Source organism: Perognathus longimembris, chromosome 16 (assembly GCF_023159225.1).
Source record: "Perognathus longimembris pacificus isolate PPM17 chromosome 16, ASM2315922v1, whole genome shotgun sequence".
Classification (NCBI taxonomy): domain Eukaryota; kingdom Metazoa; phylum Chordata; class Mammalia; order Rodentia; family Heteromyidae; genus Perognathus; species Perognathus longimembris.
In genome coordinates, this window is record NC_063176.1 from 56,326,116 (window position 1) to 56,341,030 (window position 14,915).

The 14,915-nt window shown below is 69.1% G+C and overlaps 1 protein-coding gene across 1 annotated transcript; it reads left to right on the forward strand.

Moving 5' to 3' along the window:
• Positions 1 to 816: 816 nt before the first annotated feature.
• Positions 817 to 14,057, forward strand: LOC125364552 (proline-rich protein 36-like). The gene is made up of 9 exons (XM_048364145.1): positions 817 to 2,358; positions 3,573 to 3,715; positions 4,418 to 4,655; positions 6,195 to 6,357; positions 9,640 to 9,807; positions 10,444 to 10,584; positions 11,724 to 11,895; positions 12,260 to 12,635; positions 13,710 to 14,057. Exons 1-9 carry the CDS (start codon positions 817 to 819, stop codon positions 14,055 to 14,057), a joined length of 3,291 nt encoding a protein of 1,096 aa, XP_048220102.1.
• Positions 14,058 to 14,915: the final 858 nt, after the last annotated feature.

Below are 14,915 nucleotides of genomic sequence, written 5' to 3' on the forward strand. Positions count from 1 at the left end.
CGCCGGCTTCTGATACCTTTGGGATCTACGGGGAAGCCCTTGAATGAGCTGGGTGCCCGTCCGGGACCCCCACCCTCATTCTGTGTCCACAAACCAATGTGCTATTTTTTTTCCAGTCCTGGGCCTTGAACTCAGGGCCTGAGCACCGTCCCTGGCTTCCTTTTGCTCAAGGCTAGCACTCTGCCACTTGAGCCACAGCGCCTCTTCTGGCTTTTTCTATCTATGTGGTGCTGGGGAATCGAGCCCAGGGCTTCATGCACATGAGGCGAGCACTCTGCCACCAGGCCGCATCCCCAGCCCCCAATGTGCTATTTTTGAAAAAGCTGGAAAGACGTCAGGGTTGGAGACAGTCCGGGGCTGCCTGCACCCCTCCTCCTCCAGGCTCCCCCCTCCCGCCCCCCCTTCCCCCCCAGCCTGGGCTGGGAGCTGCGTGAGTCACTGGGGCTCCTCTGGGCCTGCCAGGACCTAACAGATGTGCGCGCTGTGGTCAGACAGCTCTGCCTGCACGGGGAGGTCGGGGGTGGAAAGCGCCCTTCCCCACCCGCTGGGCCGCGGTCTCCTCGTCCGGTAAGGGGCCGACGGCTGTGCCCGGCTCAGCAGAGGAAGGGTCCTGGCTAGGCAGGACTCGGCGATCAGAACGAGCTGCCTTCAGAAAAACAGAGAATTGCAGGTGGCTGCGTTTTCTCCCCGTTTCCGGAGGCGTCGTTTGCTAAAGTAACACAAAGGCCCGCGTCCTTCATGAAACATTCATCTCCCCAGCCGCCTCGTAAAGACAGCCTCGCCGCCGCACATCTGCTTCCGCACAACTTTCTCGACATGAATGCTTGCCTGGAATGTTACCTCCTCGGAACGCGCCCGCCGAGGCCTGGCGGTGACCGGGAAGCCCACTCGGCCCGTGTGCCCGCTCAGCCCGTGTGCCCGCTCAGCCCGTGTGCCTGCTCAGGCCCCGTGTGCCCCGCTCAGGCCCCGTGTGCCCCGCTCAGGCCCCGTCCGCCCACTCAGGCCCCGTCCGCCCGCTCAGGCCCCGTGTGCCCGCTCAGCCCGTGTGCCCGCTCAGGCCCCGTGTGCCCGCTCAGCCCGTGTGCCCGCTCAGCCCGTGTGCCCGCTCGGCCCGTGTGCCCCGCTCAGGCCCCGTGTGCCCGCTCAGGCCCCGCTCAGGCCCCGTGTGCCCGCTCAGGCCCCGTGTGCCCGCTCAGCCCGTGTGCCCGCTCAGGCCCCGTGTGCCCCGCTCAGGCCCCGTGTGCCCGCTCAGGCCCCGCTCAGGCCCCGTGTGCCCGCTCAGGCCCCGTGTGCCCGCTCAGGCCCCGTGTGCCCCGCTCAGGCCCCGCTCAGCCCGTGTGCCCGCTCAGGCCCCGTGTGCCCGCTCAGGCCCCGTGTGCCCCGCTCAGGCCCCGCTCAGGCCCCGTGTGCCCGCTCAGCCCGTGTGCCCGCTCAGGCCCCGTGTGCCCGCTCAGGCCCCGTCCACCCCGCTCAGGCCCCGTGTGCCCGCTCAGGCCCCGTGTGCCCGCTCAGGCCCCGTCCGCCCGCTCAGGCCCCGTGTGCCCGCTCAGGCCCCGTGTGCCCGCTCAGGCCCCGTGTGCCCCACTCAGGCCCCGTGTGCCCGCTCAGGCCCCGTGTGCCCGCTCAGGCCCCGTGTGCCCGCTCAGGCCCCGTGTGCCCCGCTCAGGCCCCGTGTGCCCGCTCAGGCCCCGTCCGCCCGCTCAGGCCCCGTGTGCCCCGCTCAGGCCCCGTCCTCCCCGCTCAGGCCCCGTGTGCCCCGCTCAGGCCCCGTCCTCCCCGCTCAGGCCCCGTGTGCCCGCTCAGGCCCCGTGTGCCCGCTCAGGCCCCGTGTGCCCGCTCAGGCCCCGTGTGCCCGCTCAGGCCCCGAGTGCCTGCTCAGGCCCCGTGTGCCCCGCTCAGGCCCCGTGTGCCCGCTCAGGCCCGTGTGCCCGCTCAGGCCCCGTGTGCCCGCTCAGGCCCCGTCCGCCCGCTCAGGCCCGTGTGCCCCGCTCAGGCCCCGTGTGCCCGCTCAGGCCCGGCCCGGCGGCTGAGGGGCCCCTGCCCGGCCTCCGCCTCCCTCTGGGAGCTGGCGGGATCCCGCAGGACCTGGCCCAGGTCCCCCCCCACTCGCCCCTGTGCCAGGAGGATGGTTGCCCTCATGCCGTGCCCTGCGCCTTCACCCTGGTCCTGCAGGGCGCTGCCTGTGCAGGCCCCGGCCTGGAATCTTCTAGGCCCTGCCCGCCGGCTCCCCGGCCCCGCCCGTCCCCGACCCCATGGTCGGCTGTCCACGCGCCGGGCGGCGATCCTCTCTGCGCCGCGGCCTCCCGGTGGCGCGTGGCCCCTGCCAGCACTGGCCTCGCGGGCCCCGTCCTTCTCTGGGTGGGGTGGCCCTAGGTCCTGCCGTTCCTGTGGGACCGGGGTAGAGGGGGCGGGCGGCCTCGGGGACTGCGTGCGGGCGCCCGGTGCCCCTCCTCTTGGGGGGCCCCGCGAGGGTGAGGCCAGCTGGCCGGTGTGATGCCGAGGTCGCCCCCCCCCCCCCCCCCCCCGTGGAACGTTCTGGGGCTTGGCTTCCCGCGGCCGGTCTGCAGCCATGGGGGGCGGAGGTCCCGGGCGGGGTGCTGAGCCGCGTCCCCCGCAGGCGCTAATCTGTGAATTCTGGGCCCAGCCCCAAGCTGGATTTTCTCGTCTGTGTTCCGGGCTCGGCTCCGCGCGGAAGGTCAGGGTCGAGCGTGACCAGGCGGGGCCCCGGGCATCTCTGGTGCTTACCCGCTCTGCCAAGGGCGCCCTTCCCCGTGCTTGACCTTGATGAATGACCTTGGAGGCCGGCTCGCGGCCGGCCCCTCCTGGAAGGCACCGCGGGCGTGCGTGATGAGATCCAGTCTGGGCTCTGAGCCGGTCTCTCGCACCGGCCTCCTGTGTTCCCTGGAGGCGACGCCCCGGCACCCGTCACCTTTGACCCTCGGCGGCCGTTCCGAACCCCCCTCCCCCGCCCGCCCCCCAGCTTCCTGAGGGGCGGTGGTCGGCCGGGCCTCGCCGCCCCTCAGAGCTTCCGGGGTAAAGGGCACAGCTGGGCGCGGCCTCAGACGCCTTTGTGCTGCCGTTTCCACGTTGCTTCGTTGTTTTTTTTTTTAAAGGCAATAACCTGTGACTTTGAGTCCCCGCTCTACTGCAGGGAGGGACGTTCCCCAGGACCTCCTGCACGGAGAAATCTGGAAGCTTCTGGAGATGGTGGGGAGAAGAGAAGAGGAGGGGGCGTGGCGGGGATGAGGCCAGGGCTGGGGGCGGCGGGGGGGGGGGGGGGGGAGGGCTGAGTGTGTTGGGAGTGGGAAGAATCTAGAAAGGGAGTCCAGGCAGGGCCCGCGGCAGATTTTCCAGGCCCGGGGTCACCCTGCAGGTGAAGGGTCCCGAACCCCTCCGGCCGTGATCCCATTCATCCCCCTCCACCTGGAACGCGCGGTCACGGGATTGTTTTTTAATGGAGTGAATAGGTAAATGAAAGTCTGCTGCGTGATTCTGTCACGGACGTGGAGAAGTCCCCCTGTGGCCGACCCCGGGCCCGGCTGTGCGGCAGGAGCCTCCCTTGGCTTCTCCAGAGCCTGGCCGGGCCGCCCGCCCCCCCGGCCTCCCTCTCCCGGCAGCGCCTGGGTGGCCGTGTCTCCTTGGCCGCCATCTTGGCTGGGAAGTGCCTTGGGGTGCTTCCAGCTGTCCGCCCCCGGCGGCTGGTGTGGAGAGGAATGTAGGAGGTGAATCCCAGACAGGACTCCCGGAGCCTTCCAGAAGGAAGCCAGCCTCTGCGACAGCTCTGCCTGCCAGGAGACAGCGGGCAGGTGGGAGGTGCTGGGCAGGACCGGTCCGCACACTCCACGCGGGCACCCAGTACACGCAGGCCGGTCCCCAGGGTGGGGTCCTGGGACAACCCCCCCCCCGACTTCCGGGTGTCCTGCTGGGCTTCCCACAGGGCTGGAGGGGCCCCGATTCCCTGAGGGTCCTGCTGGGCCGTCTCCAGGGCTGGGGCTTTGCCTGCGTGGAGTCCGCACATTCCTGCACACGCGGCATGTCTGGTTTCTGCAGGACGAGGAGGTCAGCCAAGCCACGCCACGCCCAGGCCGGCCGGGGGGGGGGGGGGGCCGACAAGGCCGAGGAGGCCAAGGAGGCCGTCCCGGCGCCCGGGGCCAGGAGGAGCGTCAGGGAGGGGGTGTGGCCCCATCCCAGGAGTATTAGAACACAGGGTGAGGGGCAACTAGCTTGCTTGGTCCTCAAAAAGGGACGTTCACAGCGGAGAGGCCGCCCCAGCTTGGTGGGGGGGTCGGGGTGGGGGGGGGCACAGGCCAGGGCCACGGGCAGGGCCTCCGCTGGGGCCCTGGCCTCGGTTTCGTAGGGTGGCTGTAGCTCCCCACGGAACAGGGTCGTTGAAAACAGCAGATGGATTTTCTCCCAGACCTGGGGGCCGGAAGTCAGCCCCCGTGAGCCTGCGGGGCCGGATCCTTCTGGAGGCTTCCGGGAAGGCCAGCACAGGTGGCCTGGCTCCTCCCCCCGCAGCCTCCCACCCGTCCTCCGTGGGTCCCCGGCCCCCTGACTGCACCCTCCCGCCGCCCTCGGCCAGGGTGTCAGGCTTCGCCCCATCTCGGGATTTCTGTCCCCTCTGCAAGGCCCCTCTTAAGGGGAGCAAGTCACTGGTTTGGGGATTGGGCCACAGGCCAACTAGGGAGGCCCTGCCCCACCCAGCCCCGAAGCCAGAGGAATGGAGACGGGAGACAGAGGCTCCCAGGACGCCCCGGCTGTGGGCGGCGTCTCCCCGGGTCTGGTGCCGCATGGCAGCTGCTTCTGCGGCTGAGGCTGAGGTCGCGCGTGAGCTCAGAGTCCGGTCGGGCTGGCTGGGATGAGATCACGCGTGAGCTCAGGGTCCCGGTCCGGCTGGCTGGGATGAGATCACGCGTGAGCTCAGAGTCCGGTCGGGCTGGCCGGGATGAGATCACGCGTGAGCTCAGGGTCCCGGTCGGGCTGGCCGGGCTGAGGTCTCCCGTGGGCTCAGGGTCCCGGTCGGGCTGGCTGGGCTGCCCAGCGGCAAGTCCGGCCCACTAGGCCTCGTCCACCTTGCCTTCGCCTCCGCCCAGCCTCCTCCTGGCAGGTCCTTGCCTCTGCAGGAACATTGCCGGAACATTCTTCCTCTCCTCCTAGCCCCTCCCCTCCCCCGCTTTTGTCCCTAGTGAGCTTCCCTAGGAGCCTCCACGGCTGGGGGGTGGATGAGCTGCAGCTTTGGTGACCCCCCCAAAGAACGACGTTTGCTTTGTGGGGGGGATGGTACTTGGACTTGAACTCGGGGCCTGGTGCTGGCAGAGAGGGGTGGGCGCGCTACCGCTTGAGCCCCGGCCCCAGCCCCAGCCTAGGCAGGTCCTGTGCACGTCTATTGTATCGCTGCGGGGTGCCGGGCCCCTGCGCCCGGCCTCCGCGCCGGCTCCTCGGGACTCCAGCCCGCGGCCCGGGCCCCGGGCCCCCCCGCCTGTGCTTAGGACAGAGCGCCCGGCCCCTCGGAGGCATTGCGCGCCGTCGGCGAGCGTCTCTCGAGCTCCACAGGAAGTCGGTGTCGGTGGAAGGCATGGCGGAGCCCACGCGGTTAAACACCGGAAGTCACTCGAGGAGGATCAGCCTGCGATCCCCGGGCTCCGCTTTCCATCCGTATTCCTGATCCATCGCCACGGGTGGGGGCATCCTGGGTGAGCAGGGGGCCGAGGACGCTGACCCCACGCTCATCCCTGCACGTGGACTCGTGGGGACCCGCGCCCTCCCCCCTGCGTGCCTCGGGCCCGGGAGGCCCCCGGGCAGCGGGCGTGGGGAAGGTGTGTGCCTGCCTGGGCCTGACTTCCCGCCCCCCTCCCTGCCCCCCTCCCTGCACTCCGCCTCCCCATGCCCCCGGGGGCCACCCTGGCCTCGGTGCTCGCTGGCGTGTGGTCATTTGGGGGGGCCTTCCTCCAGTGTGTCTGCCTTCTGCACCCCTCCCGCACCCCTCGATTTCGCCTGTGCCCTCCTCTCTCCCGTTTGGCTGCCGGTGGTGTCAAGTTACCCATGGCCAACCAAGGTCTGGAAATAGTAAATGGAAAATTCCAGAAATAGAACAATTCGTGCAATTTATTGTATTATTATTATTATTATTATTGTGCTGGTCCAAGGGCTTGGGCTCCAGATCGCACCCTCTCCCTGGGCTTGTTTCTCTCCAGGCCGCTCCCGTTCGACGGCTGGAGCCGCAGCTCGGCCTCCCGCTCTTTGCTGGTTCACCGGAGCTGAGGCTCACGTGCTGGGCAGACCTCTCACTCCCGAGTGGCTGCGACCACAGGGGTGCGCCGTCCGTGCCCAGCCTTCAGCCTGACAGTGGGCGTCATTGTGGGTGTTGTGGTGAACTTCCCCTGGGCCCCCAACACACCCCGCCCCAGCGTAGACCTCTGCCCACCCCCTGCCCACCCAGCAGTCGCTCACTCCACACCACGTCGGTTCCGTGTGGCGGCGCTGGCGCCGGGTCCATCCTACTTTACCTCCTGAGACCCCCGTGTGGGGGGAAGGGCAGGTGCGCCCTTGGCCCCCTCCCCCGCCCCGAGGCCCCTCAACTTCACCCGGCGCCCCTCCGGCACCCCTCCGGCACATCCCTGACGCCTCGGCCGCGCTAGGAGATGCAAACCGGGATCGAGATGGAGCGCACGCCTGGGCAGGAAACAGACTGTCTCGGCTGCGTGCCACCGCGTGACGCCCGTGACCCAGGAGGCCGAGGGGTCCCCCGCCAGCCCACGGGCAGCCCCCAGAGACGTTCATCTCCCATCAGTTAACCAGCAAAACACTGGGGGGCGGGGCGGGGCTCAAGGGGTTGAAGCGCTGAGCCACAGAGCCGAGCGAGCTCCCAACGCCATGAGTTCAAGGCCTCGGTGCTGGCCCAGAAGGAAGGAAGCGCTGAGGTTTGGGGGGAGCGCTGGGGGGGGAGCTCGTTAGACGCGTTCAGGGCAGCCCCGGAATGGCGGCATTTGTGTCTAGCCTGGTTGGGTTTCACTGTGGAAAGAGCTCCTAGATCCCCTGGATTCCGAGTCCTGCTGGCGGCTGCGGGAGCCCGGGGTCTCCTGGGCCCTCCAGGGCCTGTGGGCTGGGCGACCCCGCCGGGGGGCAGAGGTGCAGCCCGGCTCAGCTGCCCTGGAAGGGCCTCGGGTCACGGCCTCCTCTGCCTGGGGCGGCCGCTGCCCAGGGCCTGTCCCCTGGGGTGTGAGCCCTGGGGTGTGAGCCCTGGTGTGTGAGCCCTGGGGTGTGAGCCCTGGGGTGTGAGCCCTGGGGTGTGAGCCCTGGGGTGTGAGCCCCTGGGGTGTGAGCCCTGGGGTGTGAGCCCTGGGGTGTGAGCCCCTGGGGTGTGAGCCCCTGATGTGTGAGCCCTGGTGTGTGAGCCCTGGGGTGTGAGCCCTGGGGTGTGAGCCCTGGGGTGTGACCCCTGGGGTGTGAGCCCCTGGTGTGTGAGCCCTGGTGTGTGAGCCCTGGTGTGTGAGCCCTGGTGTGTGAGCCCTGGGGTGTGAGCCCTGGGGTGTGAGCCCCTGGGGTGTGAGCCCTGGGGTGTGAGCCCTGGTGTGTGAGCCCTGGTGTGTGAGCCCTGGTGTGTGAGCCCTGGGGTGTGAGCCCTGGGGTGTGAGCCCTGGGGTGTGAGCCCTGGTGTGTGAGCCCTGGGGTGTGACCCCTGGGGTGTGAGCCCTGGTGTGTGAGCCCTGGGGTGTGAGCCCTGGTGTGTGAGCCCTGGGGTGTGAGCCCTGGTGTGTGAGCCCTGGTGTGTGAGCCCTGGGGTGTGAGCCCTGGTGTGTGAGCCCTGGGGTGTGAGCCCCTGGTGTGTGAGCCCTGGGGTGTGAGCCCTGGGGTGTGAGCCCTGGGGTGTGAGCCCTGGTGTGTGAGCCCCTGATGTGTGAGCCCTGGGGTGTGAGCCCTGGGGTGTGAGCCCTGGGGTGTGAGCCCTGGGGTGTGAGCCCTGGTGTGTGAGCCCTGGGGTGTGAGCCCTGGTGTGTGAGCCCTGGGGTGTGAGCCCCTGGTGTGTGAGCCCTGGGGTGTGAGCCCTGGGGTGTGAGCCCTGGGGTGTGAGCCCTGGTGTGTGAGCCCCTGATGTGTGAGCCCTGGGGTGTGAGCCCCTGGTGTGTGAGCCCTGGGGTGTGAGCCCTGGGGTGTGAGCCCTGGGGTGTGAGCCCCTGGTGTGTGAGCCCTGGGGTGTGAGCCCTGGTGTGTGAGCCCTGGGGTGTGAGCCCTGGGGTGTGAGCCCTGGTGTGTGAGCCCCTGATGTGTGAGCCCTGGGGTGTGAGCCCTGGTGTGTGAGCCCTGGGGTGTGAGCCCTGGTGTGTGAGCCCTGGGGTGTGAGCCCTGGGGTGTGAGCCCTGGGGTGTGAGCCCTGGTGTGTGAGCCCTGGGGTGTGAGCCCTGGTGTGTGAGCCCTGGGGTGTGAGCCCTGGGGTGTGAGCCCTGGTGTGTGAGCCCTGGGGTGTGAGCCCTGGTGTGTGAGCCCTGGTGTGTGAGCCCTGGGGTGTGAGCCCTGGTGTGTGAGCCCTGGGGTGTGAGCCCTGGGGTGTGAGCCCTGGGGTGTGAGCCCTGGTGTGTGAGCCCTGGGGTGTGAGCCCTGGTGTGTGAGCCCCTGATGTGTGAGCCCTGGGGTGTGAGCCCCTGGTGTGTGAGCCCTGGGGTGTGAGCCCTGGGGTGTGAGCCCCTGGTGTGTGAGCCCTGGGGTGTGAGCCCTGGGGTGTGAGCCCTGGTGTGTGAGCCCTGGGGTGTGAGCCCTGGGGTGTGAGCCCTGGGGTGTGAGCCCCTGGTGTGTGAGCCCTGGGGTGTGAGCCCTGGGGTGTGAGCCCTGGGGTGTGAGCCCTGGGGTGTGAGCCCTGGTGTGTGAGCCCTGGGGTGTGAGCCCTGGTGTGTGAGCCCTGGGGTGTGAGCCCTGGGGTGTGAGCCCTGGTGTGTGAGCCCTGGGGTGTGAGCCCTGGTGTGTGAGCCCTGGGGTGTGAGCCCTGGGGTGTGAGCCCTGGGGTGTGAGCCCTGGGGTGTGAGCCCTGGGGTATGAGCCCTGGTGTGTGAGCCCTGGTGTGTGAGCCCTGGGGTGTGAGCCCTGGGGTGTGAGCCCTGGTGTGTGAGCCCTGGTGTGTGAGCCCTGGGGTGTGAGCCCTGGGGTGTGAGCCCTGGGGTGTGAGCCCTGGGGTGTGAGCCCCTGATGTGTGAGCCCTGGGGTGTGAGCCCTGGTGTGTGAGCCCTGGGGTGTGAGCCCTGGGGTGTGAGCCCTGGGGTGTGAGCCCGAGCACACCGGCAGTGTGTGTCTCCGAGGGGCCGCTCTGCGTGGCAGTGACTTGTCGTCCCCTGCCCCGCCCGGCCGGGTCCCCGCTCCGCGTCGGCTGTTCCGTCAGGGCCTCCCGGGTCTGTGACCTTCAGACGGGCGCTCAGCTTCGACCTTTCCGTCGGAGGCCTTGGCCCCGGGGCTCTGCGTGCGGGGAGGGGTTCGGCCCTGCCAGCTGCTGCCCCGCTTCGGGGGGAGCCCCCCTTTCCCCCCCCCCCCCAGCCGATGCCTGCTCCTCCTCCGTTCTGCTGTGAGCAGCCGGGCCTCCGTGGGCAGCGGGGGAGGGCTTCGTTCACGCGGGGCCTGGCCCAGGCTCGGGTCACCCCTCCCTCGGGGACGCAGCCGCCTCGAGAGCCTGTGGCCGCAGCGACGGGCTCATGGCCGACGGCCCCTACCCGAGGCACCGGCGGCCCGGGCCGCGCCAGGCTCCGTTCCGGGTTCCTGATTGCGGCCAGCCGGGCCCGGGAGCGGGCTCTCCCCCCACCAGTGTCACCATCGCGCCCCTCACCGGTGAGCTGCCTGGAAATGGCCGGGGTTGGCGTCTAGGGTGGCGGGGGGATCTCACTGTGAAGACAGTTTGAGACATTCTGTGAGGGGCAGGACGGAAGAGCCACGGGAGAATCTGGGCCGAGCCTTCCTGCACACTGAGCGGCAGGTACAAAGGCCCCGAGGCAGGCAGGCACTGCGGGGTGTGAGCCTGAGGAGGGCGGGTGTCCAGCCGGCGGGGGGGGGGGGCTGGGGCGGTAGGGCAGACGGCCTAGGTGAAGATGCCCAGCCCCTCACTCCCGCCCCTTCTCAGTAGAGTTTCGTGAGCAGTCCCTTCGTCCTGTGTGGAAAAAGCTTCTGTTGTTTTCTACGTGGAGGCTTGGCCTTGCGTGTGTGTGCACGCGCGCGTGAGTGTGTGCACCTGTGTGTCTGTGCCTGTGTTATGTGCATGCATGCGTGTGTGTTCATGTGCACACGTGTGTATGTGCGTGTATGGGCGCGTGTGTGTGCCTGTGTGTATGTGCATGTCCGTGCGCGTGTGTGTGTGCGTGCGTGCGTGTGCACACGCAGACCTGGAGCGGGGTCGGGGCCCCCTGGCGTGGTGGGGCCGGGGGCTGTCGCCGTCGCGCCGTGCTGATGGCTATTTTTACTCCCTGGCAGAGGCGACGGAGGAGTCAGGGCCTCGGGCCCTGCCAGCACCAGAAATAGAAACGGGCCGTTCCTGCCCCGCGGCCGAGCGCGCGGCCGTGCCCAGCCTCCTCCTCAGCAAATCCAACTCTAACGCAATCGAGGGCAGTAAACGTAGGCGGCCTTTCCGCGGCCCCCCGCGATCGGGGGGGGGGGATCCCTGCTTCAAACGCGTTTCCTCCTGCTATCGAAGGCGTTTCCTTCCGGGGCTCGTGGCTAGAAGCGTCTCCGCGCGGCTCCTGACCTCCGCCGTGCGCGGCGGGGCCCGCGTGGGCCGGGAGCCCCGCGGATCGCACAGCCACGCGCCCCAGCGGGGAGGGCCGCGCCCCTCTCCTCGCCCCTCACCCGCCCTATCCCGTCGGGTAGGGTTTCCTCGTGCTTCGCATCGGGTCCATCCAAACCGCGTGGGCCGGCGGGCAGCCGCGGGGTCCGGGAGGCTGGGCGAGCGCGGAGCTGCCTTTCCCGCCACACACAGCTCTGCGGGGACCTCCGGCGGCGGGGAGGCGACCCCCCGGCGTCGCTCGCGGAGGGAAGGGAGAGGCGAGAGGCTGCGTTTTCCGAGGCAGAAGCAGGCGCGGCGGTGCAGCTGTTGGGTGTGGCAGATGCACGCACAAAAATAAACCGTGACGTCTTTACACCGGAGGCTGGGACCCGGGAAAGCCAGACTTGATTGGGAGGAATTGGAGGAGCCTCTGGAGGGAGAGGGAGGCTGGATGTGGGGTCCAATTTTTTGGGGGGGGGGGTTCTTAGATGCTCTGTGTTCCCGGTGGTGGTCTTTGCAGTGTATAAGTTGGAGTCGGTCTTTATTTTTACTTAAAATAATAATAATAAGATGATAACACTAAGGTGTGCTTACTATTAGATTATTATTGTAACGTGTGCTGAGGCCCAGGCTGGTAGAGACTGGTCTATGACGGTTCTCCTCCTGGCCACACCGGGGCGCTGTCAGCACAGCACAGCTCGGTTGCTCTCAGAAACGAGGGGGTCTCTCGCAGGCTCAGGGGTGCTTGGAGACGTTGGGCTTGGAGCAGTGTCACAAGCTTGTGTGCCGAGGAGCCTGACTGCCGGGAGTGTAGACCCCATGCCGGGTGGATTTGAACCCACGGCTCCGGGTAAAACGCAGTGTGGTGCTTCCTGCGAGGCCTGGCTCCGTGCCTCAGTGGGGGCCTCCGCACGCCAGAGGCTCCACGGGCGCGCTTGTCCTGGTGTCCTCTGCCCTGGATGCCCTCCGTGGGCTGTTTCTTGGTGCCCAGATCGTAGCCATCAGTATCGGGGCTCCTTTTCCTCCCTCGCGGGGGTCACGCATGGAGACCGGGTGGCCTTCCGCAGCCCCCAGACCCCGGCCTGGGCTTCTCCCGGCTCTCCACTGCTTCCCCGTGCTCTTCCCCCGAACCTTCCCCTCCCTGTGTCCTTCTGGGGATGGAGGTCGTTAGAAGGTCATCGCCCCCAGGCTGCTGCCGACCTGGACTGGGCGTGGCAGAGATGAAGAGGGGTGACCGGAAGTGTCTCCCTTGCCTGCTGCCTCCTCCTTCCGAGGCGGCATGCGCAGGTCCGGCCTGAAAAACTTCTGAAAAGATGACTTTGTTCTTCCCGGGCCTTAGCAAAGGGCGTGCGGGAGCCAAGGAACAGTGCTTTGATTCCTTTGTCTTTGAAGATGAAAGCTCAGGCGTTGGTGAGGGAAGAGGACTCGCCTTGCTGCCGGGGGGGGGGGGGGCCTCCGAGGAGGCTCCGGGCGCCCCGGGAGGCGGCGGCAGTCGGCTTTCCTCTCGGGTGTGGGTTCTCATTCCAGCTCCCAAGCACAGAGACCACGCGTGGCTCCGTGTGGCCGGGTCTCCGTGGGCTGGGCCCCCGTGGGCTGGGCCCCCGTGGGCTGGGCCCCCGTGGGCTGGACCTCCATGGGCTGGACCTCCGTGGGCTGGGCCCCCGTGGGCTGGGCCCCCGTGGGCTGGGCTGTGGAAATGGAGATACAGCCCTGCGTGCGAGCGCCTTCCGAGAACGCAGCGGCCACGGCGCCGGCCACGGCCGTTAAGGGGCTGCCGTGGCTGTGCGCCTCGTCCCTAGGACCAAAGATCCGCGCCCTGTGCGCGGGGCCCTGGCGGCTGGGCGGGGAGGAGGGGGAAGCCCAGCCCGCCCGGCTCTCTGAGAGCCAGCACCTTTCCTCCGTGGTTCCGCGGTTGAGCCCTTCCTGGCGCTCGTGATCCGCTTGACAGGTCACTGGGTGCCACGCGGTGTCGGTTGGAATGAAAGGTACAGTGTAATTTCCCGGGGACTCCGAGGCTGGAGCGATGGCAATTAGAAGTGATTATCCTCCGGGATCGGCCGCCCTCCCCCCCCCCCCCGCCCGGCTCATACGGGGGGACGGCGTGGGGGGGCTGGTCCTGCTCTTGTTTTCAGCCACTTCAGAAGCGGCCGTCCCCTGTCCCCCCGAGGTCCCCCATCCCCGCCCCATGGTGGCCGGGGGCCGTGGACTCGGCGGCCCGTGGCCCCGGCGCGGTGTCCCCCGGAGCCCCGAGGCCGGTGGTGTGTGCCTGGCGCCAGTTTGAGGCAGATAAAACCCCGGGCGCTCCCGGAGATTGAGAGCTTTCAGATAAACCAATAATTTCTAGGGTAAGTAGGAACAAACATTACCTGGGGAGAGGCTCGCGCTGAGGAGCCGCTTGCCGCTTATTTGCAATTCAGATTCACCGGCACACCGGGGCCGCGCACACTAAAACCGTCCGGCTGATGGTCGGTTGCTTGTCGGGAATGCAAATCCCCCTGGATCCCAGCTCAGCCTGTGTGCCCCCGCCCCTCCCCGGGCCCCCGCAGGGTCTGTCGGCCCTCACGCCCTTCCTAAGGGCCTCTGCTCCGTGCCTTGTGCAGCTGGGGGGCTTGCCCGAGGTGGCCGGTTCTGAGCAGCCAGGCCCCCCCCTCCCCCCGTGCTGCCCTCTGTGAACCCTGCGGACCCGGCTCAGCATCCTGAAGGAGGGACATCTGGTCTACCATGCGCTTCCTCTGCAGGTCTCAGGGGATTGTCCTGCCGCCTCCAAGGGGACTGAGGCCTGCTCTTCACTTGGCTTTTACTGAGCACGCACTTCTCGAGCGGTTCTTACGCCAGGCCCTGGGACAGGCGTGGGGACCGAGTGGGGGCGGGGGGGCCCCATCTGCCTGTTGTGCAGGGAAGGGGATGTCCTCAGTGCTGGCCTGGCTCCGCTCGCTGGGCGGGGTGGGGGTGCTCTGTCTCCTGTCCGTCCCTCCAGAACCGACCTCTGCACGGGCCACGCGCTGCCGCCGCTGTGCTGAGCAGCGAGTGCGGGTCGGGCGGGCGCGTGGCGGACGGCCATGCTGCGGTGCGGGTGTCTGTGAGCCCGTGCCGCCCTGTGCCCCTGGGCACGTACCTGCAGGGAAGAGGCAGCCCGGCGGGGTTTCGGGGTGCAGCCGGGCACAGCGGCAGCGTCGGGGTCCCCGGGAGGGCGGTGGAGCTGGGGGAGCAGGCCCGTGTCTGCCCCACGCCGGCCGGAGAGTCTCTATTGTCTTCCGTGCCACCTCCCTCCCCCAGCCCCTCCGGCCACCACGGGCCCTCTGCCCGTCTCCATGGCTACTGTTGAGGGCAGGGCCCAGGCTGCTCCCCTCTGGGCCTGGGGGGCCCTGGGGCTCCCCACTCCACGGGCCCCTCCATCCCACTGCCCCCCTGCCCCATGCCTTCTCCAGCTGTCACCTGCTCCAGCCGCGCTCAATTCCACCTCCTGGGGCCTGTCTTTCTAACACCTGCTCCAGTCCTGACCCTGTCAGCCCTCCCTCCACCCCCCACCCCCAGCCCTGCCAGGACCCCCCCCCCCCCCGCCCAGCTTCCCCTCCCGCCCGCAGAGCGCGTGTTTGGTTGGTTTTGCCCAGCATTCGCTGTGGACGTCTGCCTTGCCTGGCTTTGCACTCCCAGCAGGCCGGGGCCGCATCACCCCCGAGTCGGCCGCCATCGCCCAGCCCGGGGCCTGGCACTGCCCACGCGGGTCAGGGGGAGCTGTGGCCGGGGGGGCCAGGCCCCCCTGGTGTGGATGTGCTTCGCGGGCGCTGCCTCGGCGTCCCTGCTTCCCAAGGCCAGGGCGGGGCTCCGTGGAGCGGAGCTCTTCCTCCCAGAGGCGGTGCCCCCCCAGCCCCCCCCAGCCCCCCGTGTGTGGAGTTGGTGGCGTCCTCCCTCATCTGTCTCCAGAGCCGGTCCCGCCGTGGCGGCCGGCGCTCCGGGGCTCCGAGCGCTGCCGCGAGCGCGCAGCCCGCCCGCCCGGCCACCTCGCCACGCCGAATGCTAATGAGCGCGGGGTGCTGCCGCCTGCCAGGCCCTTTCAGAGCCCCGAGTTCCCAGGGGTGAGGCAAAGTGGGGGGCCGGCCCTGTACCCTGGCCCTGAGCCCCGCGGGCCCCATTGAGCCGTGGGGAGAAGGGGAGCCCACGGAGCTGCCGTGCCCAGCCCCCC